At 42.4% G+C, this 26,395-nt stretch overlaps 1 protein-coding gene across 7 annotated transcripts in view; it reads left to right on the forward strand.

Moving 5' to 3' along the window:
• The window catches only part of SPA17 (sperm autoantigenic protein 17), a 68,720-nt gene extending 42,597 nt beyond the window's left edge, over positions 1 to 26,123 (forward strand). For all 7 annotated transcript variants that reach the window (XM_033917876.1, XM_033917873.1, XM_033917875.1 and 4 more), the window contains exons 5-8: positions 3,929 to 4,012; positions 9,388 to 9,506; positions 11,845 to 12,406; positions 25,895 to 26,123. In XM_033917876.1, coding sequence (XP_033773767.1) covers positions 3,929 to 4,012; positions 9,388 to 9,506; positions 11,845 to 12,406; positions 25,895 to 25,933 — 804 coding nt within the window. In that variant the 3' untranslated portion in view covers positions 25,934 to 26,123. The remainder of the gene's footprint in view (positions 1 to 3,928; positions 4,013 to 9,387; positions 9,507 to 11,844; positions 12,407 to 25,894) is intronic.
• The last annotated feature ends 272 nt before the right edge of the window (positions 26,124 to 26,395 follow it).

Here is a 26,395-nt window from a genome sequence, read left to right on the forward strand (position 1 = left end):
ATAAAATGTTAACAAAATTTATTTGGCTTGGAAAAAACCCCAGAATTGCTCTAGTATCTTTACAAAGACCAATTGCGGAGGGAGGGGTAAATTTTCCAAATTTTTATAGGTACCATCAAGCCTATATTATGCTTCAGGGTATGTATTGGATCCTCCCAGAGCCCATTGAACATATACCAGATTGGTTCTGGTTAGAATGGAGACTAATGTTTCCTTTACGTCTGAGCCATGTTATCAGTATTCAAATGCCAAGGTTATATAAGGATCACAAAATATTTGTTGATACTTGGAAAACTATAAGATATATAAGTAATCTAACTCCTATTCCAATAACTAAATCAACGACTCAAACAATATGGCTCAATCCAAAGATCAAAGTTGGCGGTTTTAAAATTATCTGGAAACATTGGATGATCGCTGGAATTCGTATTTTAGAGGATGTAATGAATAAAGGTAAACTGCTTGAGTTTTCACAATTGCAAAATAAATTTGGTTTGAATAAATCACAATATTTCAGATGGATGCAATTGAAGCAGGCCATTCAGGTAGGGTTCCCTGAATGGAAAAACCTTAATAACTATCATAGTATGGAATAGAGAATGACACGGTGGCGGTTTACCCGCGGCCACCACATTTTAGCCGCGGGTCACCCGCTGAAAACGGGGAAGAAAACTAGCAGTCGCTGCGGCGACGGGGACAAGGCCATTCACCGCCCGCGGGGCGGTGAATGGTCTTGTCCCCCGCAGTGAGGCATGAAGGATCGCGCGGTCCCCGCAGCTCACACCCGCCCGCCCAATCGATTCCAGTGTCCAGCCAGCTCTCTCCCCTCACCCCAGTCCGCAGATCCTCCTCCTCGGCGACCCGCACGCTACCAGAGAGCCGCGCACCCGCCGCTGCTCAGCCTCGATCTTCTGCTCTGACGCAACCGGAAACAGGAAGTTGCAGCAGAGCAGAAGATCGAACACTGAGCAGCCGCGCGTGCGCGGCTCCCTGGGAAAGCGCGCAGGTCGCCGAAAAAGAAAACCCACAAACCAAAGTGAGGAGAAGGGAGAGAGCCGGCCAAACAGGCAGGTAGTGGCCGCGGGGACCGTGCGATCGCTAGTGTTCCCGGCTCAAATTGGAAGGAGGGAGTGAAAGGGAAAAGGATTCTGGGCCAAGGGGATGAAGTCGGAAAGAAAAACCCACAGCAGGAAAGAAAGGGAAGGACTGGCAGGTGAGCCAGATGCTAGAAGCAGGGGGGGGGGAAGAAAGAGGGAAAAAAGCTAGATGGGGTTGAAAAGAAGAGACACACTGGTATGGAAGAGGAAGATAGGGGAAATCTGGACACAGGAAGGTAACAGAAAGAGGGGAAATTATGTGCATGGGGCATAGGGACAGAGACATAAAGGGGACATGCCATGGGGATGGTATATGGACACAGGGGGGGCAATGACAGATACATAGGGGAGATATTAGAAATGGAGAAAATAGGAGCACAGAAGGGAGATGGTTTGTGGGGATGGGACAGGGACCGAGCTTGCAGGCTCCAGTGGCTTGCACAAATTACATTGTAACGTGCCATGAAAATAAGAGGAAGGAAGGTAGATAGGCCACGCGAGAGGAGCTGAAGGGTAGTAGAAAGGAACAGATGGTAAAGGAGGGAGGGAAGGGTGGTGGTGGAAAGGAATAGAACAGACATTGAAGGAGGGTGGAGAGGAACAGACCCCCAAGGGAAATGTGGAAGACAGAGTGGGAAGAAGACAGATGCCAGACTATGCGGGAGCGGAGGGAAGAAGATGGATGCTAGACCAATTGGGGGGGGGGGGTTAAGGGAGAGGCACAGTAACAGCAAATGGAAGACGCAGAGAGAAGACACACAGTGGATGGAAGGAATTCAATGAGAAGATGTGGAAAGCAGAAACCAGACAACAAAGGTAGAAAAAAAAATTATATTTATTTATTTATTTTTTGCTTTAGGATAAAATAGTATATTAGTTGTGTTGATAAAAATTTATAAACAAAGCCCTGCCAGCTGAACGTCTCTTTCTCTAGTTCAGCAGCAGGAACTTTGATTTATAAGAAAGGAATAAGCTAAATATTACAGTACTAAGGCTTATATGGATGCAGCGGGGACGGTGACGGGGCGGTGAATGGGATGGCAGTGGCGGTGACGGGACGGTGAAAGGGATGGCGGTAATGGTGACGGGGCGGTGAAGGGAACGGCGGTGACGGGGCGGTGCAGAGGATGGTGGGCCGGCGACGGGGCGGTGACGGGGACAGATTTTTTCCCCGTGTCATTCTCTAGTATGGAATTCTTATGTTTTCAGATAGATTCCATGGGTCACCAGGCCGCAATGTGGTATAAATTAATATCTGGATTTGTACATAAAAAGAAAAAAAATGGTCTTAGAGATATTTGGAGCATTGAGATTAAGCATCAGATTAATGCATCTCAATGGCCACGACTTTGGTCTTGGAGGTTAAGATGTACATTGTCAGCTTCTATGAGACAAACTTGGTTTTTTATTTTACATAGAGCTTTATGGACCCCTACACATTTACATAGAATTGATAGCTCTAAGTCTAATAGATGCTGGCATTGTCATCTTGAAGCAGGGACATTAGATCATCTTTTATTCTATTGTCCATTCATATTAATATTTTGGAAATCAATTTGGCCTCAAATTAATAGGATGTTAGAAAATCCGGTAGCCTTGACATATGATACGATTTTGTTTGGTACTGCAATGAGAGCTCGGAGTCAAATTTCATCAAATAACAATAAACTTTTATTTATATTGACTGGAGTAGCAGTTCAACAAATTACACATAACTGAAAAAATTGTGACAGATTGAACTATAATTTTTGGTGGAACTCAGTTTGCCATATATATAAGATGGAGCGTACATTTGCAACACAAAAAGGATATATGGATAAGTTTAAGAAGATCTGGGAACCATTAACAGATTTTTGCAATGACTGATTTTAATTTTTTTCCCATAATAAGATAATGGTTAAAGAAGGGAGGAAGGGAAGGGATAAGGAATTTATTCTTTTTATCATACATTATAAATAATTTATCATAATGAATGATAGTCTTGTATAAAATTAACGTAATAAAGGGAGGGAAAAAATTTCATAATTAAATAATAATTGATAAAATCATTACAATATATATACTATGTAAATTCATAAGAAGAATAATATAAAATATGGTTTATATAAAATACATTATAGAAATATCAAGTGTATTGTTAAGATAAATTGTATGGAAAATTTATAACACTTGTTGATATATGAAAAATCAATAAAAAAAAATATTCACAAAGAAAATCAGTGGCTATCAAGTTTTAGCCGCTAAGCACTAATATTCAGCAGAGATATCTTGCTATCTCCTGCTAAATATTAGTGCTTAGCTGGCCAACTGCTATTTAACCATCTACGAGCCGTTCTTGGCCGTTTAAATAGCACTGAATATTGGGCAGACAGTTTCCTCTCTTCTAGTATAATTATTGTCCTGGAGTTTGATTTTTTGCTGACTTAAAATGAGAGCAATTTCTCTCTTTATTCAGGCTGTCTAGCTTGTATGTTAATCTTGCTTTATCTATGAGAACTGGGGCGTAGATAAACATTTACAGAAGCTAACTTGCCATAGGTTCCTAAATTTATGAAGTTAGATTGTTTTTGTTTAATATTGGGCCCGTTAAATCTGCATGCAACATATTTTCAGCTACCATTGAAAAGATGTAAGCTAAATTCAAATATTATTTGTTGGAATTCTCCCTCTGCTAGCAAATTATGTAGATGTTGATTGGTCCTGTATTTTCTTTATTATTTCTGTAATTTTTTATGATTTCTTTTTCATTTATTTAAGTTTTACAATTTGAAACTCAATTAAAAAATATAACTTCCCTTACTACTACTGCTTACAAGGCTTTTTTTTTTCAGCCTAAGGAGATCAGGGAGCAGCAGCAAAAGAGCAGTTCATTTGACACCAAAAAAGCCCAGAAGATCTCTCATGATGGAGACCAGGTAGGAACTGCAGATACCACCCGAGCTATCAAGTTCTAAACAGATCTTGGTGTGCAAAACCAATTATGTAGCATAAAGAATTTCCAAGAAAGTACCCTGCTCCAAAATACTGAGCTGTACCTACTATATAAAGTAATATACAGCAGTAAAGCACATACCATATCTACTCGAATATAAATCGAGTCCCCTATTTTCCCCCCCAAAAGGAGGAAAAATGGTTGACTCTTAATACAAGTTGGGCGGCTTAATATTCAAGTGCCCTGCCCTCTCAGGCTCTGCACCCAGCCCCCTTCCCTCCATCCCCTGTCAGAGGCAAATTTTTTTGGCCAAAAAATCCTGGTTTATATTTGAGTATATATGGTAATCATTTATTCTTAAGTCAAGTGCCTACCTTGGAAATTCAAGAGCTCAACTGATAGCTACAGATTGCATTTTTCAAACCCTAAAAAGATAGGGGACTGGAATTTTTAATGTGATCATTATATCTTATTATAAGAGAATCCAAACTCATTAATATTATGGCAAAAGTTATTTTAATTCATATTATTACATTTAAATATAAATGTTATCATAAAATTCATAAAACATTAATCACAAACTATAAACAATAACAGATTTACAAATATCAACAGGAGAACCATAATATATCATTCAATCATCCATGCCTAAAACCAATAGTGAATAACTAGTCCATAAGGTGTAAGTGCAGGTATTTCATAAATTGTTTCACAAGATAACCAGTTCAAAATCCACATAGGCGAATCCAATTCCAAATACGAACACATATTCCAATACAGATACAGCTCCCTCAACACGAGCTGTGTTTCGATATGGTCTTTTTCAAGAGGAAGAGCAGTACAGGAAAAGAGAAAAATTGGATTAAACATGAGCAGCCAAAAAAGCAAACAGGATACTAGGAATTATTAAATTATTATATTGCCCCTGTATCGCTCCATGGTGCGACCTGTTCTGGAGTATTGCGTTCAATTCTGGTCTCCTTATCTCAAGAAAGATATAGCGACCAAGTTGATAAAAAGGATAGAACTCCTCTCGTATGAGGAAAGACTAAAATGGTTAGGGCTCTTCAGCATGGAAAAGAGACGGTTGCGGGTAGATATGATTGAGGTCTACAAAATCCTGAGTGGAGTAGAACAGTTACAACTGGATCAATTTTTCAGTCTTTCAGAAATTACAAAGACTAGGGGCACTCGATGAAGTTATAGGGAAATACTTTTAAAACCAATAGGAGGAAATTATTTTTCACTTGGAGAATAGTTATGCTCTGGAATGCATTGCCAGAGGATGTGGTAAGAGCAGATAGCGTAGCTGGTTTTAAGAAAGGTTTGGACAAGTTCCTGGAGGAAAAGTCCATAGTCTGTTATTGAGAAAGACATGGGGGAAGCCACTGCTTGCCCTAGATCAGTAGTGTGGAATATTGATACTCCTTGGGTTTTGGCCACTTGGATTGGCTTGGATTGGCCACCGTGAGAATGGGCTACTGAGCTTGATGGACCATTGGTCTTACCCAGTAAGACTATTTTTATGTCTGAATTCCAGAAAGCTTGGGACAGTACATAGGATCTCTAAAAGAGTAAAACAGAGAATAGATGGCATTGATGGGCAAACTGGATAGACTACATGGTCTTTATCTGCTTCCATTTTTCTGTCTCTATATAAAGAAAGCTTTGGAATGAGGGAACATTGGATGTTGATGAAAAGAAACTCAAGAATAATGTAAGGAAATACTTCTTATGAAAAAGGTGGTGGATGTGTGCAATGGCATCTCAATAAAAGTGGTGGAGATAGACTACATATGACTTCAAGAAAGCATGGGAAAAACATGCAGGATCTCGAAGATGGTATGAATGGGAAGACTAGATGGCCATTGGGTCTTTATGTGCTGTCATTTTCTGTTTCTATGTTTCTGTTTAGAATACACACATTAAGGCCTTAGAGAAAACTGTTTTTTTGTCCTGGTCCCATATGCTTAGATTGGATCTCTCTAGAATTTTGGATCCTTTAAGTACTAAGGATGGAAACTAGGGTTGGGAGGGGGATTGGAGGATTAGATCAGATGTCAGGACGGGGGGGGGGAAGCTTGGAGTTGGTGTTGTGGTGGCGGTACTCCTGGTGGAATTTTATGAAAAAAAAATCCAAATTCTGCACACACAATTTGCAAATTCTCTAAAATTCTGCAAGTTTATTTGACAACATGTAAACAATATTTTTCAAATTATCACCTAGAATTTCAGTACAATTCAGCATTTTAATTATTATTTTTTTTATTTCTTTATTCATTTTATAATTCACAACAAGTGTACAGCCAAATATTAAACAATATATAAGACAATAACACTTGAAAATCCACTATATTATACAACAGAAAAAGAAATATCTCCCCCCCATCCACATCCATATACATCAAAAGAAAAACCACAGGAATATATTGTCTTATCATTCATATGTAATATTAATAAAAATCCAACCCTTCCCCCTCCCCATTCCATATGCAAAAATTAAAATTGGGAAAAGTGTAAATCATTCATTATAATAATTTAAAAATGGTCCCCACACATCCTTGAATTTCTTATAATATCCCTTCTGAACTGCCAACGCTCTTTCCATTTTAAACACACGACACACTGAATTCCACCAAAAGCAATAGTTTAGCCTTGTACAATCTTTCCAGTTATATGTTATTTGTTGACTGGCAACCCCTGTCAATATCATTAACAGCTTATTATTATTTGCAGATATTTGAGGCTTAGCTCTCATCAACATGCCAAATATAATTGTGTCATATGATAAAGCTACATAATTTAATTAAATTATACTAGAGAAAACAAAGAGCCATCTCTCTTACCCCTGTCCCACCCCCCTCAGTCAACATCTCTCTCTTACCCTTGTCCCCCCCTCAGCTAGCATCTCTTACTCTCTCACCCCTGACTCCCCCTCCCCCAGACAGCATCATTCACTTTCTCCCTATTGTCCCCAATCCAACATTCCTGCCCACTACCTCTACAATGTCGATTCCAGTTAATAATAACCTGCTGCTGGCTGCTCAAGTTTCCCTCCCAAAAGAGGGAAGTGATATCATTGAGTGTGGGACTGAGGTAGAGTGAAGCCTGCAGAGGCCATGCAGGCTGCCTGAATATGTTGCTGGCAGTGATTCGGGCGCTGACCCAACACCAAAAACGTGCAGACTGCACAAGTTTGGTCAGATACTGATGTTCAATTCCGGTGCCCAGAGCTGGCCCAGCATTAAATATCAGGGCTTAATTTAGTTGGTAATGGTCAGCATTTAAAAAAAAAAGCTAACTGCTGACAGCTAAATATTGACTGGATGGTTGCCTAAGTAGTCTTTTAATTTGGATTGATTAAATCAGCTGTTCTTTTAATAGATTGTGGACCTTTTCAAATATATGAAGTACAATTCATTACCTTTCTTTGTGACTTATTGGGTTTTTTAAAGTTAATATTATTTACACCATTTTCCTCTTATAATTCTCTGATTTTCATTTGAAGGGCAGTATAGCAACAAAATCTAAATATCTTTATTTGTTTTTACATTATGCAAACAAGTGTACAATAATTCAAGTCATACTATACATTCTTCACTTGAAACTCTACATTCATTTTATACCATAAACTATCTCCCCTCCCTCCCTTTCCATATATTACCCCTCATAATGTCATAAAACCCACCCATCCCTCCTCCCCCCTACATATATTTAATGGGGATAAATATAATTATTTATTTATTATAATACTCAATTAATGGTCTCCACACCTCTTTAAATTTCTTATAATAACCTCTCTTGATTGCCAATGTTTTTTCCATTTCATACACCTGACAAACCGAACTCCACCAGAAACAATAATTCAATCCTCTATAGTCTTTCCAGTTATGTGTTATATGTTGGATGGCAACTCCTGTTAAAATCATTAACAGTTTGTTATTATTCGATAAAATTTGACTTTTGGCCCTCATAGACATTCCAAACAAAACTGTGTCATATGATAGGGCCACAGGATTCTCTAACATACAATTTATTTGACCCCAGATCAATTTCCAAAAATTATTAATAAAAGGACAATAAAATAATAAATGATCTAGAGTTCCAGCCTCAAGATGACAATGCCAACATCTATTAGACTTAGAGCAATCCAATTTTTGTAAGCGAACAGGGGTCCAGAGTGCTCTATGCAACAGGAAAAACCATGTTTGCCTCATAGACGCAGACATTGTACATCTTATCCTCCAAGACCAAATACGTGGCCATTGAGATGCATTAATTTGATGCTTAATCTCAATGCTCCAAATATCTCTAAGTACAGTCCTTGGTTTTTTATTTAAATATCCAGATAATGTTTTATACCACTGTGCGGCCTGGTGACCCATAAAATCTGCCTGGAAGCATAAGAATTCTAGAGTAAAATGAGTATTTAAAGACTTCCATTCAGGGAACCCTGCCTGAATAGCCTGCTTCAATTGCAACCACTTATAACTTTGTTTTTTATTAAGTCCAAATTTATGTTGCAATTGTGAAAACTCCAGCAGCTTACCATCATTAATAACATCATCTAAAGTACGTATTCCTGCTTCAATCCAATCCTTCCAGACAATCATAAAACCGCCTATTTGTATCTTGGAGTTCAGCCATATATTTTGACAAGTAGATTTTTGAATAGTAATAGGAGTTAAGTTAAGCAACAAAATCTAAATCAAATAAATAGCTGCAGTATGAGTTATCCCTGGATATTCAATGTTGGGGCATGTCTGGCTTCTGGGTAGTGCAGCAACCCAGAAGTTAATTGGGCACCAGCCAATATTCAAAGATGTGCCTGGTTAACTTGATGGATAAAGTTAAGGCAGCCTTTTTGCTATCCTAACTCTCTTGCTGGTTAGTAGATTGGATATCGCTGTTAACTGGTTAAGAACTCCACCTAAACTCTACCCCATACTCCCTCTGACCTAGCTGGTTTTGCAATGGTTGGTCAGAGCCCATATTCAGTAGCATTGGCTGGTTAAGTGCTGCTGAATATCAGTGGCCAGTCAGTTCAGCAGGAATTAATCCTCTTGTTGGGTTAAAATCCCTTTGAATACTGGCCCCAATATATGCTGAGAAAGGAGCCCCTAAAATGTTCAGTGCTATTCCTGGTATGTTCTGTGAGTTGATCAGAGCAGGGCCCATGTGCTTGTCTGGACTCTGGACTTGAACATTTAGCAGCGTGGTCATTTGTCATTGACACACTTGTTCAGATCTAGGCACACTAGGTGGTAAATACTGATTTAGAAGATCTTTCTTCTCAGAAGCCTATTAGATAAATGTAATTTTAGTGAATTTTTTGAAAAGCAATTTGTTTCTTTATAGGAGAACCAGACAAGTGAAAATTACCTACTTAAGATGAAGGCTAGCACAACAATCCAGGCTGCCTATAGAGGGCACTTGGAAAGAAAAAAAGTCAAGCAAATGAAATCAGATAAAAAAGCGTGAGTACAAGATTTGTTTATAAACTGGTAATGAAAATGAGCCAGTCTTTATCAATTATGCCCTCATATCACTTGGCCAGATTTCTAAAGCCTGAATAAGAGGATTCAAGTCCATATTCAAGAGACTTAATACCGTAGTTAAACATCTGTGAAATTTCAACAGTACTATACAGACTTAGAATAGTACAGAATACAGCAGTCTGTCTGATATTTGGCCTTAAAAAATATAATCATGTAAGTCCCTATTATCTAAAGCTCCATTGGTTGCCATTCGAGGCTAAGATACTAAGATAGCGATGCACGTGGCGCCTGCATCTCCTGAATCCCCCAGTTCCCTCTGGGTTGCCGAGGTCATTACTGAGGTGCAGGCTGCACTGGAGGGCACGCTGGGTGCTAAGCTACAGAGGATTCTGGATAAATTGGATTCCCTGGATCAGCATTTTGCCACTTTGACCTCTGAGGTCCATGATACACAGCAGCGGGTCGCAATGCAGAGGATCTCTCAGGAGCAAGCAGTGCACTCTACCACGCTGGCAGCGCTCCAGGCTAAAGTGGAGGACCTGGAAAACAGGTCCCGCCGGAACAACCTCCAATTTGTTGGATTGCCTGAGGCCCTGCTGGACGCCGACCTGGGTGACTTCCTGGAGAAGTGGCTGCCGGAGTCCCTGTCGCTCCCGCCATCGGTAGGCCCTATTTACATCGAACGGACTCATCGCCTAGGACAGCAGAAAGATGGTGCTGACAGGCCGCGGGTAGTTATTTGCTGCCTGCTGAATTACTGCCGTACTCCGGGCATTGCGGCAGGGGAAGAAGGACTATTCTGCGGAGGTCTCTCAGGCTCGTTGCAAGTTTTCCACCCTCTGTACCAGCTTGGTACATCGACGTATTCCTTTATCTCTACAGTACTCTGCTCGTTTGACACAATGTTTTTGTTGTGTGTCATATTGCCCTTGTTGTGATTTTTTTCTTGTTAATAAAAACAGAGTTCAAAATACAATAAATTTTAAACAGGTGTTTTAGAGGCGTTTTGGGCGGGATTAGCACTTGGACATTCAACAGAGATAGTCAAACTTTAAGGAAACAGTCTTATAGACATGGAGCTAGACTTGTTTCAAACATGCATAAGGGTCAAAAAGGTGACCAAACTGACAAGATGACCACTGGAGGGATTAAAGCATTACCCCCCCATCACTGACCCCATCCTGCCCCCAAAGATCTAACCTCCCCCCCCAAAAAAATAAAAAACAGTACTGTCCAGCCTGTCTGAATGGCTTGTGGCAGAGGAATCCCAATCAGCTGAGCCAGTTTCTGGAGTCCTGCCAGCTCAGCTGATTAGAGATTCCCCTGCCAGGATCAGCTAAACCGGCAGGGAAAATGTATTCCTCTCTCCCTCCCTCCTTCCTTCACACCCACTGATCCCCCGACACCCCCATACCCCATGTTGGTGGGATGCCCATTAAGGTGTGGGATGTCGGGGTGATGTCAGAGAGTGCTGATTAAGGTATGGGTGTGGGGGATCAGTGGGTGTGAAGAAGGAAGAGAGTAATCCGATCCTGGCAGTGGAATTCCCAATTAGCTGAGCCAGCAGGACTCCAGAAACTGGCTCAGCTGATGACAAGCCTTTCGGACAAGGTCTGCTTGGATGTGGAAGTCTTTATTAGGGAATGGGCAAAAGAGAGAGACGTACTAAGGACCAAAACATCCAGATAGGTCATTCTCGAAAGAAAAAGAAAAAATATACATCTTGCTATTTTGAGAGTGGTCATTTACTCTCCTGGATGTCTTTCCCAAGACATCTAGATGTTCTATCGAAAATGCTCTTCCATGTGTTTTATATCAAATTAATAATATAGAAAAGTTAGTAATAGATGGACTGTTTATTATGCAGTGATTTACATATGTAAAAATTGTAAAATAATTAGAATCTTAGGGTAATATTTAGGCTGTGCACCAGCATTGAAGATCCAGGTCACAGCAGCCACCTGGAAGCTAACTGTGGTACTGGTTGATGTTCGGATAGTGCTCAGTTAGCTTAGTGAATAGTTAGAACAGCCTCTTTGCTGTCCTAACTTTATCTGCTTGCTTAACTTGTTAGTATACTAACCAGTTAGCTACTGATATTCAGCAGCACTGTTTGGTTAACTGCAGCTGAATATCAATGTCCAGGGTATTGAGTGCCATTTAACCCTGATTAAATGCCTTTGAAAACTGGACCATCTGTTTGTCGATTATATTTTATTTTGATTTAATATAATATTTAGATGTACTAGATTACTTGCTGATTCATAATTTTTTTTTGTAGAAAGGGGCATAAAATGTTTATACTTTTTATTTGTAGTTACCTAGATGTCTCTTCAGATGAAAAAGTTAAGGCCATTCAAGAAATTGACTCAAGTGAATTTGTTGGAACAACACATGTGGAATCAGATATGACAGTAGCCGGGATCATGGAAGGACACAGAGGAAATTTGCAATTTACAACTGGTCCTCTAGAAACTGAAACTGAAGATCATTTAGAAAGAGAGAGCCCAGCAAAGAAGCAAGATGGTGCTGGTGAACTTGAGCAGCAAGAAGATGAGTATCCTGAAGCCGTTATAGATGCCTTAATAGAACATGGGTTTACTGTGGAAGAGCCAGAGGAATTTGAAATCAGTAGTACCCCAAGAGATCAATTAAGTGATGAGGGTGAAATAACAATTACTTTAGAGGAGACTGAAATGAATGCAGACACTTTAGAACAACATGAAGGTTATTTTGTTGAAGAGACACAGGCATACATAGTTGAGGAGTCTGAAGAAAGTAGACAAGAAGGATCAAGTACACCTGTATATCTCCAGGATGAGGAAAATGAATCAACTGCAATCAGTCAAGCAGAAGAAACAGGGGAAAGTAGCTTTAAGGTAAAGTAAGATTTATAATGGAGCTGTTTGTAGACTGAGACTGACATTCAGTGCTGCTGTGAAAATTAAAATTATTTAGTTGAATCTATCTGACTAGAACATAAGAAGTTGCCTCCACTGGATCAGACCGAGGTCCATCTCGCCCAGCGGTCCGCTCCCGCGGCGGCCCATCAGGTCTGCGACCTGTGAAGTGGTTTCTGACCACTTCTATAACCTACCTCAAGTTCTATCTGTACCCCTCTATCCCTTTATCCTCCAGGAACCTATCCAAACCCTTCTTGAATCCCTGTACAGAGTTCTGGCCTATCACTTCCTCCGGAAGCGCGTTCCATGTGTCTACCACTCTCTGCGTAAAAAAGAATTTTCTAGCATTTGTTCTAAACCTGTCCCCTTTCAATTTCTCCGAGTGACCCCTAGTGCTTGTGGCTCCTCTCAGTTTGAAGAATTTGTCCTTATTTACTCTCTCTATGCCCTTAAGGATTTTGAAGGTTTCTATCATGTCCCCTCTTAAGTCTCCTCTTCTCCAGGGAGAACAGCCCCAGCATTTTTAACCTGTCAGCGTATGGAAAATTTTCCATACCTTTTATCAGCTTAGTCGCCCTCCTCTGCACTCCCTCGAGTACCGCCATGTCCTTCTTGAGGTACGGCGACCAGTATTGAACACAGTACTCCAGGTGCAGGCGCACCATTGCGCGATACAGCGGCATGATGACTTCCTTCGTCCGGGTTGTGATACCCTTTTTGATGATGCCCAGCATTCTGTTTGCTTTCTTTGAGGCTGTCGCACATTGCGCCGATGGTTTCAGTGATGAGTCGACCATCACCCCCAGGTCCCTTTCCAGGTTACTCACCCCTAGCAGTGTTCCCCCCATTTTGTAGTTGAACATCGGGTTCTTTTTCCCTACATGCATGACCTTGCATTTCTCTACGTTAAAACTCATTTGCCACTTTTTTGCCCAGTCTTCCAGTCTCGTTAGGTCCCTTTGTAGGTCTTCACAGTCTTCCGTGTTTCTAACCCTACTGCAGAGTTTGGTGTCATCAGCAAATTTGATAACCTCACATTTTGTCCCCGTCTCCAGATCGTTAATAAATATATTGAATAGTAGAGGTCCCAGCAACGACCCCTGCGGAACTCCGCTCGTGACCCATTGCCAATCTGAGTATTGGCCCTTGACTCCAACCCTCTGTTTCCTGCCCGCTAGCCAGTGTTTGATCCATCGGTAGATATCCCCTTGCACCCCGTGGTTCCACAGTTTTTTAAGTAGCCGTTCGTGAGGTACCTTGTCGAAGGCTTTTTGGAAGTCAAGGTAAATGATGTCTAAGGATTCACCCTTATCTATCTGACTGTTTATTCCCTCAAAGAAGTACAGCAAGTTCGTGAGGCATGACCTTCCCTTGCAGAAGCCATGCTGGCTCGCCTTCAGTTGTCCATTGTTTTCTATGTGTTCGCAGATTGTGTCCTTTACCATTGCTTCCATCATCTTTCCAGGAACCGAGGTCAAGCTCACAGGCCTGTAGTTTCCCGGGTCACCCCTTGATCCCTTCTTAAAGATGGGTGTGACATTTGCTATTTTCCAGTCCTCTGGGATCTCCCCAGTTTTTAGGGAGAGGTTACATATTTGGCGAAATGTCTCTGCTATTTTGTTTCTCAGTTCTTCTAGTACCCTTGGGTGGATGCCGTCCGGGCCTGGTGATTTGTCGCTCTTTAGTCTGTCTATCTGTCTGAGGACATCCTCTTTGCTTACCTCTAGTTGTACCAGCCTTTCGTCGTGTTCTCCGTTTATAATCACCTTGGGTTCTGGGATATTGGATGTGTCCTCTCTGGTGAAGACCGACGAGAAGAATTTGTTTAACCTTTCAGCTATCTCTTTTTCCTCCTTTATCGCTCCTTTCCTGTCTCCGTCATCCAGTGGTCCCACTTCCTCTCTGGCTTCCTCTCTGACTAACCTTAACTACATACCATATATAGTCGAATATAAACCAATGCGAGTATAAACTAATATACTATTTTTACCCCCACCCCCTTTTTAGGGGAAAACGGTGATTCAAATATAAACCAAGGGTTTATATTCTACCATTCCTCCCCTACATCCCCCAGGCATTCCTATCCTCCCATTCACCTTCCCTCCTGGCGGTGTGCCTCCTCTATCCACACCGCACCGGCAGTTCCCCCGCCGTCAGCCCCCCTGACCTGGTAATTTCCCAGCCATCAGTGTGCTCCTTCCTCTCTCTTCCCCCTACCCTGAAGAGGCATGACCCACCTCTCTCGCAGACCCAGCGGGTCCAGGAGAGGGGTGGCTCATGCCTCTTTGGGGAAGGGTGAAGAGGGAGGGAGGGAGGGGTACACACTGACCGTAGAAATTGCCAGGTCGGGGGGGGTGAGGGAAGGAGAACTGCCGATTCCAGATGGAGAAGAAGAGACGCTACTGGGTTGGTAGACTTGAATATAAACCAAGAACCCCAATTTTTGGGCCCAATATTCTTGGTTTATATTTGAGTATATAAGGTATTTAGTGGACTTAAACCACTACTGATTAAAGATAACTTTAGGCCTCCTATTCATGCTGCCAGATTTATCCATATAAGGTTAACCAAACAGTAATGAATAGCAGCATTCTTCGGCTGAATTAAAACTGTGCTCTTGGATTGCCCCAAGCACTGCCTTTTCTGTATTTGAGACATTTTGTTGGCTGGAAATAATGAATATGAAGAGTGAGCTGGAGCAAGAATTTAGGGAGGCCTTGTAAGATGTGCTCAGTTACCGACTGTGCCTTTTTCAGGACTCGGAACGAATTAGTGTGCCTTGCAGCCCGTAGGCATACAATGGGCTGTGGGGCATTTAGCACACACTAAATCCATTAGTCATCTTAGTAAAAAGACCCCTTAATGTTTTTCAGAGTTTACTCTAACCTTCCTTGCATGAGCCTGCCTTCCCTGCCTACTTCCAGTGTCACGAGCTGCAGAGACTTTGGGTGGGATCCAGCTGATGGGAGGGCAGTGGAAATGCCATATACTACATAGGATATGTAAATGACATATCCTCTCTCATCATCAAGAAAGATGAGCAGAAAAGTCACATTTTGTGTTTTGCATTTGCCAATGATAGTGCACACTGTTTCCTGGTAGTAGAAGAACCATCATGAATATGCAAATCATTGTGCATGTACAAATTTAGTATACACTAATGCTACCCGATTCAGGGAACATTTTGTCAATTTGATTCAGCCTATTGAATTGATTTTTCGATTCAATTCCCTTTTCCTGCCCAAATCGGGCATTTTTTTCAAACGTCCTGGCAGATTTATTTTACAGTCTTTCCACCCACCCCACCCCCCTTTCCTCTCTTCAATCCCACACAGGCGCTGTGGGGTGAACAAAATAAAAAATACTTTTCCTCTCTCTGTTAGGTTCTAGCTCACGCTCGCTGTCTTAACACCAGCTCTGGCAGGATACACATTTCAAATCTGACTTATTGTAATCACAAAATAGAAAATAAAATTATTTTTTCTATCTTCCACTGTCATATTCAACATTTGTTTCTTTCCCACTGTCTACCATCTCTCGCTCTCTCTCCCTGCCTTGTACCCTGGGACAAACCTATCTATTCCCCTCCATGCATCATCTCTCCTTTCCTCCCCTCCATTATCATGTGCAACATTTCTTTTTCTCCCCATGCACCATCTTTCCCTGCCCTTCACCCTTTGTCCAACATTTCTCCCTCTCTCTTCTCCATGAATGTTTCCCTTCCATGCACCATATGAAGGATTTATCTCTCTCACCCCTTTCTTCCTCTTTGTTTCATCTCTTCCTTTCTTTTCTCCATTCCAGCAATTATCCCAGGACAAGCAGGCAGCTATTCTTGACTGATGGGTGACGGCACCGACGGAGCCCCGGTACGGACAATTTTAGAGTGATTGCACTCTAAGAACTTAGAAAGTTCTGGTAGGCCGCACCGCGCACGCGCGAGTGCCTTCCCGCCCGACAGAGGCGCGCGGTCCCCAGTTTCTTAGTTTCCGCGGAGCTAAGAAGACGCGTCTCTCTCAACGGCTGTTGTGAGAGGATTTTTTGTGAACTTCCCGCTCGCGTAAACTTTTTGAGGAATATTATTTCCTTTCCTTTTTTCTTTATTTTCTTTCTTAAAAAAAAAAAAAAAAAACATTTTTTTTTTTGCCTGTTTTTCGGCCTTGCCCCGGCGGGGCCTTTAGCCACCATCGAGGCCTCGGCCTTCGATTTGGCTGAAGCCGTTTTTACATTCATGCCCCCCCAACCCGGCTTCAAAAAGTGCCAGCGGTGTGCACGACCAATTTCACTAACTGATCCTCATAATTGGTGTCTCCAGTGTCTTGGTCCCGACCATCGAGCGTCAACCTGCACCCGCTGTGCAACTTTAAAAAAGAGAACTCTTAAAAATCGAGAGATTCAACAAAAATTATTGTTTGGTGCCGAGATGTCTGATTCTACACCGGCACCGACATCGGCACCGGCGCAGTCGGCACCCACATCATCGACACCACGCGATACCGCGGCGGTGTCGACTCCAGGTAAGCCGGCTAAGAAGCCTTCCCCGTTGGAGCGTCCTCCGGTCTCGATGGCAGCGAGTCCAATTCTGCCGACCTCGAGGCGCCCACGGAAGCGCTCCGCTCCAATAGAGGTGAGCCCCTCGACATCGGGGTCCTCATCCTCGGAGCGTAGAGCGGCACCGAAGGTACCATTAAAGAAAAAGACGGTACCGGTGCCTTCCCTTGAGGAGCGTATAGCTGCTGTTCTGAAGGAACAACTTAAAGAACAGCTACAGCACCTCCTACCTCCAGCCCTGGCATCGAATTTGCCGGTACCAGTCCGGTCTGAGCCACCGGTACCGATAGTGGACCGTCCTATTTTATCGACGTCCACTCTATCGGTACCGGTACAGTCGGTTTCCTCGGTCTCCATGCCGATTCTGGCGCCGGAGCCGAGAGCTCACCATCAAGCTGTACAAACTTCGGCTCCGGTGCGTACTGTAGCATCTCCCGGTACCGAATCGGGCAGGTCAGGGAAGTCTCTTCACAAGTCCCGGCATTTAGAGCCTTCCACTCCAGAGTCTCGAGACCGGAGTTCTCAGGTTCGAGACCCTGACTTATGGGGTGACTCGGAGGATCCTCTTCTTTCGGAGGGAGAATGCTCTTCTGGTGATGAGGACCCGTCTCTTTTAGAAGCCTCCTCTAAACCAGAAGTATCTTCCTTTTCTTCATTTTTGAAGGAAATGTGTGATTCTCTCTCCATTCCTTTGGAGGCTGAGTCAAAGAAATCCAAGGCTTTCCTTGATGCCTTGGACTTTGACCAGCCTCCAAAGGAATACCTTAAACTCCCTCTCCATGATATATTGAGAGAGACGTTTTATAAAAATCTGGAATCTCCTTTAACTATTCCTGGAGCGCCTAGAAAGTTGGATTCCTTGTATAAAGTCATTCCTATTCCTGGGTTTGACAAGCCCCAATTAGCTCATGAGTCCCTTTTGGTTGAGTCCACTTTGAAAAAGTCCAAAGGGGCTAGTGTATATGCCTCAGTCCCTCCTGGCAGAGAGGGCAAATCTATGGACAAGTTTGGTAAAAGGCTATACCAAAATGCTATGTTAGCAAATCGATCAGGAAATTATGCATTCCATTTCTCTTTTTATCTTAAGCACTTAATACAAAATATCACTGCTTTTGAGAAATATCTTCCTGATAGGAAAAAGTCTGCTTTTCACCACACTTGTTCATCTCTTTTACAGCTTCGAAAATTCATGGTAAGATCTATCTATGATACTTTCGAGCTGACCTCCAGAGCCACGGCCATCTCAGTGGCCATGCGAAGGCTAGCCTGGCTTCGTGTTTCAGAACTGGACGTTAATCACCAGGATAGGCTAGCCAATACACCTTGCTTAGGGGATGAGCTGTTTGGAGATTCCATGGACTCCACTACCCAGAAATTATCGGCTCATGAGACCAGATGGGACACGCTTCTTAAACCTAAGAAGCCTCCACCAACTAGGCCCTTTCGTCCACAATCAACCTACCAACGTAGATTTGTGGCTCGTCCTCTGCCTCAAACTGCTCAACAACCTAGGCGTCAGAGGCAACAGCGTCCAGCTGCTAGACAACCTCAGCAACAACAGCAGTTAAAATCTACTCCTGCACAAAAGTCTACTCAACCCTTTTGACTTGGTTCTCCAGAACATAGCCAGTCTTCTCCCTCCTACTCAACTTCCACAGCCTATAGGAGGACGTCTTTCTTATTTCATAAGCCGTTGGGAACTTATCACGTCAGATCAGTGGGTTCTGAACATCATCCACCACGGCTACTCTCTCAACTTTCAAACTCTACCTCCTCCAAGTCAACCAAAAGAGTCTGCTTCGCACAATCAGTCTTTCCTTCTTCTCCAGGAGGTTCAATCCCTTCTCCTTTTGAACGCCATAGAGGAGGTTCCTCTAGATCAAAAGGGACAGGGATTCTACTCCCGTTACTTTTTAGTCCCCAAAAAAACAGGAGATCTCAGACCAATTCTAGATCTCCGCGATCTCAACAAATGTTTGGTCAAAGAAAAGTTCAAAATGCTCTCTCTAGCCACTCTTTATCCTCTTCTAAATCAAGGCGACTGGCTATGTTCTCTCGATCTCAAAGAAGCATACACTCATATACCGGTCAATCTGGCCTCCAGACAATACCTACGCTTCATGATCAATCGTTGTCATTACCAATACAAGGTGCTACCCTTCGGTCTTGCCTCCTCTCCGAGAGTATTCACCAAATGTCTGATTGTGGTGGCTGCCTTCCTGCGATCTCACCACCTTCAGGTCTTTCCTTACCTGGACGATTGGTTGATAAAGGCCAATTCATCTCAGACTGTTCTCCTGGCCACCAACCAAACCATCAGGTTTCTTCAACTTCTGGGGTTCGAGATCAATCTACCCAAATCTCATCTCATCCCCACTCAGAGACTTCAATTCATAGGAGCTGTCTTGGACACAATCCTCATGAGAGCGTTCCTGCCGTCCAATCGTCTTCAAACGCTTCACTCTCTATGTCAGCAGGTGCTTCCACAGCGTTCCATCACAGCAAAGCAAATGATGATTCTCTTGGGTCACATGGCCTCCACAGTTCATGTCACGCCTCTTGCACGTCTTCACCTGCGCACTCCTCAATGGACACTAGCTACCCAGTGGTCCCAAGCGACGGATCCTTGCTCACGTCACATATCTGTGACATCATCTCTTCGTCAGTCTCTACAATGGTGGTTGGTATCCTCAAATCTGTCCAGAGGTCTTCTGTTCCATCAACCTCCTCATCAACTAGTCATCACCACCGATGCCTCCCCTTATGCATGGGGAGCTCATTTGAACGAGTTCCAAACTCAAGGTCTTTGGACTGCCCAGGAAAAGAAGCGTCACATCAATTTCCTGGAACTCAGAGCGATGTTTTATGCCCTCAAGGCCTTCCAACATCTTCTTTTTCCTCAAGTTGTCCTGTTGTGCACAGACAATCAAGTTGCGATGTACTACATCAACAAACAGGGTGGGACGGGCTCTCGCCTCTTATGCCAGGAAGCCCAAAAGATCTGGACTTGGGCCATAAATCACCATCTATTCCTGAAAGCTATTTACATTCAGGGAGAGGAGAATTCCTTAGCGGACAAGCTCAGCAGAGTTCTCCAACCTCACGAATGGACAATCGATCCGGTAACTCTACAATCCATCTTCGCTCAATGGGGCACCCCTCAGATAGACCTCTTTGCAGCTCCGCACAATCATCAGCTGCCCCTATTCTGCTCCAGACTCTACTCACCTCACCGTCTGGCAGCGGATGCTTTTCTCCTCGATTGGTCCAATCTGTTCCTGTACGCTTTCCCTCCTCTGCCTCTCATGTTGAGAACATTATTCAAGCTCAAGAGGGATCAAGCAACCATGATTCTGATTGCTCCGAGGTGGCCCAGGCAACATTGGTTCTCCCTTCTACTTCAACTCAGTTCCAGGGAACCTTTTCTTCTGCCTCTGTATCCTTCTCTGCTTACTCAGCATCAGGAAACTCTCCTACACCCCAACCTACAGTCTCTGCACCTGACAGCTTGGTATCTCTCGGGCTGACTTCTCATGATACACTCTTGTCTCAGCCTGTTCGTTCAATTCTGGATGCCTCCAGGAAACCGGCCACTCTTCAATGTTACCATCAGAAGTGGACACGGTTTTCTTCATGGTGTTTTCTCCATCATTATGATCCCACTTCCCTTGCAGTGGAGACATTGTTGGATTATCTCCTTTCTTTGTCAGACTCTGGCCTCAAGTCCACTTCAATCAGAGTCCATCTTAGTGCTATAGCAGCTTTTCATGAGCCAATCCATGGAAAACTCCTCTCAGCTCATCCCTTAGTGTCCAGGTTCATGCGGGGTCTTTTTAATGTGAAACCACCTCTTAAAGCCCCTCCTGTTATCTGGGATCTTAATGTAGTTCTTTCCGCTTTAATGAAGCCTCCATTTGAACCCTTGGCTACTGCTTCTTTCAAGTTTCTCACTTGGAAGGTGCTTTTTCTTATTGCTCTTACCTCTGCCAGGAGGGTCAGTGAGCTCCATGCACTAGTGTCGGATCCACCTTTTACAGTCTTTCATCATGACAAGGTGGTTCTGCGTACTCATCCAAAGTTTCTCCCGAAGGTTGTCTCTGAATTCCATCTCAACCAATCCATTGTTCTGCCTGTCTTTTTTCCAAAACCTCACTCTCATTCTGGTGAACAGGCTTTACATACTTTGGACTGTAAGAGGGCTCTGGCTTACTATTTAGACCGTACTAAGCCTCACAGATCATTCCCTCAACTCTTTCTGTCCTTTGATCCAAATAAATTGGGACGTCCTGTTTCGAAACGTACGCTGTCAAATTGGCTCGCAGCGTGCATTTCATTCTGTTATGCTCAGACCGGACTGACACTGGAAGGTTCTGTCACAGCCCATAAAGTCCGAGCTATGGCAGCATCTGTAGCTTTCCTCCGATCCACGCCCATTGAGGAAATCTGCAAAGCTGCCACTTGGTCCTCAGTTCATACTTTTACATCTCATTATTGTCTGGACACATTTTCCAGACGAGATGGACACTTCGGCCAATCTGTTTTGCAAAATTTGTTTTCCTAATGGCCAACCTTCCCTCCATCCCTCTTTTATTAGCTTGGAGGTCACCCATCAGTCAAGAATAGCTGCCTGCTTGTCCTGGGATAAAGCACAGTTACTTACCGTAACAGGTGTTATCCAGGGACAGCAGGCAGATATTCTTGCGTCCCTCCCTCCTCCCCGGGTTGGCTTCTTAGCTGGCTTATCATAACTGGGGACCGCGCGCCTCTGTCGGGCGGGAAGGCACTCGCGCGTGCGCGGTGCGGCCTACCAGAACTTTCTAAGTTCTTAGAGTGCAATCACTCTAAAATTGTCCGTACCGGGGCTCCGTCGGTGCCGTCACCCATCAGTCAAGAATATCTGCCTGCTGTCCCTGGATAACACCTGTTACGGTAAGTAACTGTGCTTTCTCTCCTTTCTCCCCCCTTGTAAACCATCTTCTTCCCTTCCCATCCCCCGGTGCAGCAGCATTCCATTCCTCCCTCCCATCCCCCCTGTACAACAGCACCCCACCAGTCTTCCCACTGTGAAACCTGACATTCCTCCGAGGCCTTCTAAAGCAGTGGCATCACTCTGAATGGGCTGCTTTATTACCTACCCTGCTAGGACTTCCCTCTGCCGCATCACTGATGATGTCATCAGTGATGCAACAGAGGGAAGGCCACGAAGCAGTCTATTCAGAGTGCCACCTCTGCTGCTGTTTTAGGAGGCCTCGACAGTATGTCAGGCCTCACCAGGGTGGGGGTCGCTGAATCAGTGAGCCCGATTTTCTCGAACAACGAATCAATTCAAATTGATTCACCAAAGTGAATTAGTGAATCATTTTGAATCGGGGAATTGGTCAGCACTAGTATACACATGCAAATTCAGAAAATGAGTGTTCCCTCTCTCTCAATTTGTGTGCCCCTTATCAGAAATTGGCAAAACAGCAAAATGGCCAGAAAAACTTGAATAAACCATAAATTCCCCATAAATGACATAGGAAATGAAACAAAATAAAATTTTCTGACTGCCTGTCCCTAGAAGGCAGTGGGGGGCAGAGCACTGGAAGCCATCTTTAATCTTCAAGTGAGGCTTTTGCATGAGGTAAGAAGGAGGAGACTATGTTTGCATCAAATTTTAATAAACATGAATCATGAAGCACTTCAAGTGGCATTGAGGTGACCTTCATCAGTGGAGCCAGCAAGTATCTTGAGGGGTAGAAATGGGAAAGGCCAAGGAAGACAGAGAGAGAGAGAAAGGGAAACATGACTGGCTGTTGCAGGTTAATGAAAAGAGCTGATGGTAATCAGAGTTTTACATGCTGATAGGCAGAGCTTGTTGGGGCCACTCTGAGTGAGCAGCAGGTACCAGCACAACGCAAGCATGTGTGTGGGGGTCTGAAGAACAAGAGTATGTCTGAATATGTGTCCTATGGCGTTTCCTTTTGAAAATTTGGGCCAGATAAATCCACCTGTATAAATGTAGCTGTAATGCAAATTAAGTGGAGGGATGTGTTAAGCTTGAGGAATTTTATTCAGATTACTATTTAGATAGTTGGGTAATTCCTTTCACAACATTCTTTTTTTTGTTTAAATCTTTATTGATTTTCAAACTTTGATAGTGCAATACAATTGGTAAATCATAAATACTGTATAAAATGCACTAATAACTATACAGTTATTACATTAAACAATCATTTACTCCCATCCTCATCTTAATTATGAATACAATAATGCATATGATGTGAATTCAATATTATAATTAAATATTTTAACTCCTCGACGTACATTTCCCTCCCCCACCCACCCACCCTCCCTGGATGTGTAAAGAAATCTAATGAAAAGGGGAGAAACATGCAACAAAAGTAGTCAATGGACTCCATACATCATTAAAGAACTTACTAGTCCCCAAACGTTCCGCCGTCATTCTTTCATACTTATACGTGGTACACACATTTATCCACCAAAAAGTATAATTAATCCTGTCATGGTTCTTCCAATTATGTGTGATCAGTTGAACACCTATTCAAGTTTCAAGTTTATTAGGATTTTATATACAGCCTATCAAGGTTATCTAAGCGGTTTTTTACAATCAGGTACTCAAGCATTTTCCCTGTCTGTCCCGGTGGGTTCACAATCTATCTAACGTACCTGGAGCTATGGAGGATTAAGTGACTTGCCCAGGGTCACAAGGAGCAGCGCGGGGTTTGAACCCACAACCCCAGGATGCTGAGGCTGTAGATCCAACCACTGCGCCATACACTCCTCCTGTCTTGATCAGGAAAAGGCGACTTTTATACTTGTCTAAAGTAGGCTTAACATGAAGTAACGTACCACAAATTACAGCCTCATAGGATAAGGGGATAGATGACCCAAGAATGAGATTTATTTGTCTCCAAACTGGCTTCCAGAAACTAAGTATCAGTGGACAAAAATATAACAGATGATCCAAAGTCCCTATATTAATATGACAATTTCATCATCTATTAGATTTAAAATTATCTATTTTTTTGTAATCGAACTGGGGTCCAAAAAATCCTATATAATAAAAATAACCATGTTTGTCTTATGGATGCTCCAAATCCAAATTCGTGGCCAACGAGACACAGAAATATACTGTTTTATCTCGAAGCTCCAAATATCACAATATTCTTAATACTTTCTGCCTATATATCCTTTCATCAGCATCAAAGAAAGCTAAAATACCTATTTTACATTGAGGGCTCCTTTTACTAAGGTGCACTAGTGGTTTTAGCGCGCGCTAACCCCACGCTACACGAAAAATACCAACGCAAGCTCTATGGAGGCGTTGGCGTGTAGCGCACGCGGCAATGTGTGCTAAAACCGCTAGTGCACCTTCGTAAAAGGAGCCCTGAATGTTGAGATTGCAATTCAACCAAATAGCATATGGAACTCAATGAAAAATATCTATGAGGGTTCTTCAAAAGTTTCCGTACTTTCATATTTTTGTGGGAAATGGTTGGGGCAGGAGATGTGGTAAGAGGGCATGTCATAGGATGCCATGTGACTAATCGGTCTGGCAAAACAGGGTGAATACGTGGAAAAGTGATGTAATTTGCTTTTCAGATATTTAATAAATAGTGTGTAAAAATGAAAAGTGCGGAAACATTTTGAAGATCCCTCGAATCTACCCATTAGTTTCAAGTTTATTAAAATATTTGTTTGACCGCTTAATCTAATTTCTAAGCGGTTAACATAATAAAATTACATAAAAACAAGTTAAACAGTTAAACATTACTAATCATCCAGTAATTTCCAGTACTTAAAACAAGCAAGGAGTGATAAATTATGGAGAAAAGACCTCTGTACAGTACACCCTTACTCCAAGAACTTTTCAAAATATTCTCAATAGCTTCGACAGGGCAAAAATCTTCAAAGGCCAGGGGTTGGCAATTCCGGTTCTCGAGAGCCGGAGCCAGGTCAGGTTTTGAGGATCTCCACAATGAATATGTATGAGATGGATTCGCATGCACTGCCTCCGTGAGATGCAAATCTATCTCATGCATATTTATTGTGGATATCCTGAAAACCTGACCTGGCTCCGGCTCTCGAGGACTGGAATTGCCTACCACTGTCATAGGCCAAAAACTCCAATACCCACCCCCACTTATAATTGTGCAAAAGTATTTTTTTTTTTCCCCGAAATTCAAACAATATTACAATATCAGCTTCTTGTTTAGACAATTTCATTCTGTAACAGTTTCTACTATGCTGGAGGATGCACAGTACAACATGAAGAAAATACCTCTTTACCTGCAGAAATTTGTTTGACAAATCTTTTCTGTGATTACTAAGGAATTTGTGGTGTACCGTGTCACTCATTTATTAATTTAAAACTTTTTATCTCACCTAATTACTTTTAGGGATGTGCCATCTATTTTTCTGTCTCTTCTAGAGCTGATCAGCTGCTCCCTTTTAGTTTTTATCATTATGTTCCTTCTATTACAGCAGTTCTAATTTAGAATTGTAGAATTTATTCTTAAGGAATTTTCTCCGTTGAGCACGGTGGAGAAAGAGAGGACCACTGCTGGCTAAGGTCCCTTCTTTTATGTTTTTCTATTCAGCTTTCACTACAGTTCAATTTACAAACAGTGCTGTAAAAAAACAAAACCAAGCACCTACTGTGGACACAAAACAAAACAAACAGAAATATTTTTTTTTCTCCATGTTTTAATGTTGATTTGCTACCAAAGTATCATTTTCCCAAAAAGAAAAAAAAAAGTTTCACGTTAGTGACTGAATTGTGACCTTTGTTAATATGTCTGTGTGTGATTTTTCTAGAATATCCCTGTATGTAAAATTGTGGACACGTTTCAACCGTACTTTAAATATTAGTCTGATTTCTTGGCCATTTTCTATCCTTTTCTTCATTAGGAAGAACATGTGACCAGTGAAGAAGAGCCAACCCAGTAAGCAGGAAGAAAGCAGCAAAGAGAAGGACTGTAGAGCATTGAAGAGAATGACATATCCTCATAATATATGTACTAAAGCTTAATTTAGATTATGCATTCAGGCTCATCCCATATAGTAGACACTCTTTTTTTCCAAGACTACTGATGTCAATAAATTTGGCAACCTAAAATATACTGGTTTGATTTATGCATTTTAGCTAAACATTATTGCTGTTGTCTTCTGAAGGTTAGACATATTTCCTTTAGATATAATTGAGTTTCTGTAAAGTTTTCCTTGTTATCCCATAATGAAAAAGGTGATGGCAAATAGTAATTTACCCCCTCCCCTTTTTTACAAAACTCTGCTAGCGTTTTTAGTGCTGGTTGCGGCGGTATCAGATCCGAAGCTCATAGAATCCCTATGAGCATTGAAGCTGTTAACGGCTGGTGCTAAAAACCATGTTACGGTTTTGTAAAAGGGAGG

Source organism: Geotrypetes seraphini, chromosome 13 (assembly GCF_902459505.1).
Source record: "Geotrypetes seraphini chromosome 13, aGeoSer1.1, whole genome shotgun sequence".
Lineage (NCBI taxonomy): Eukaryota > Metazoa > Chordata > Amphibia > Gymnophiona > Dermophiidae > Geotrypetes > Geotrypetes seraphini.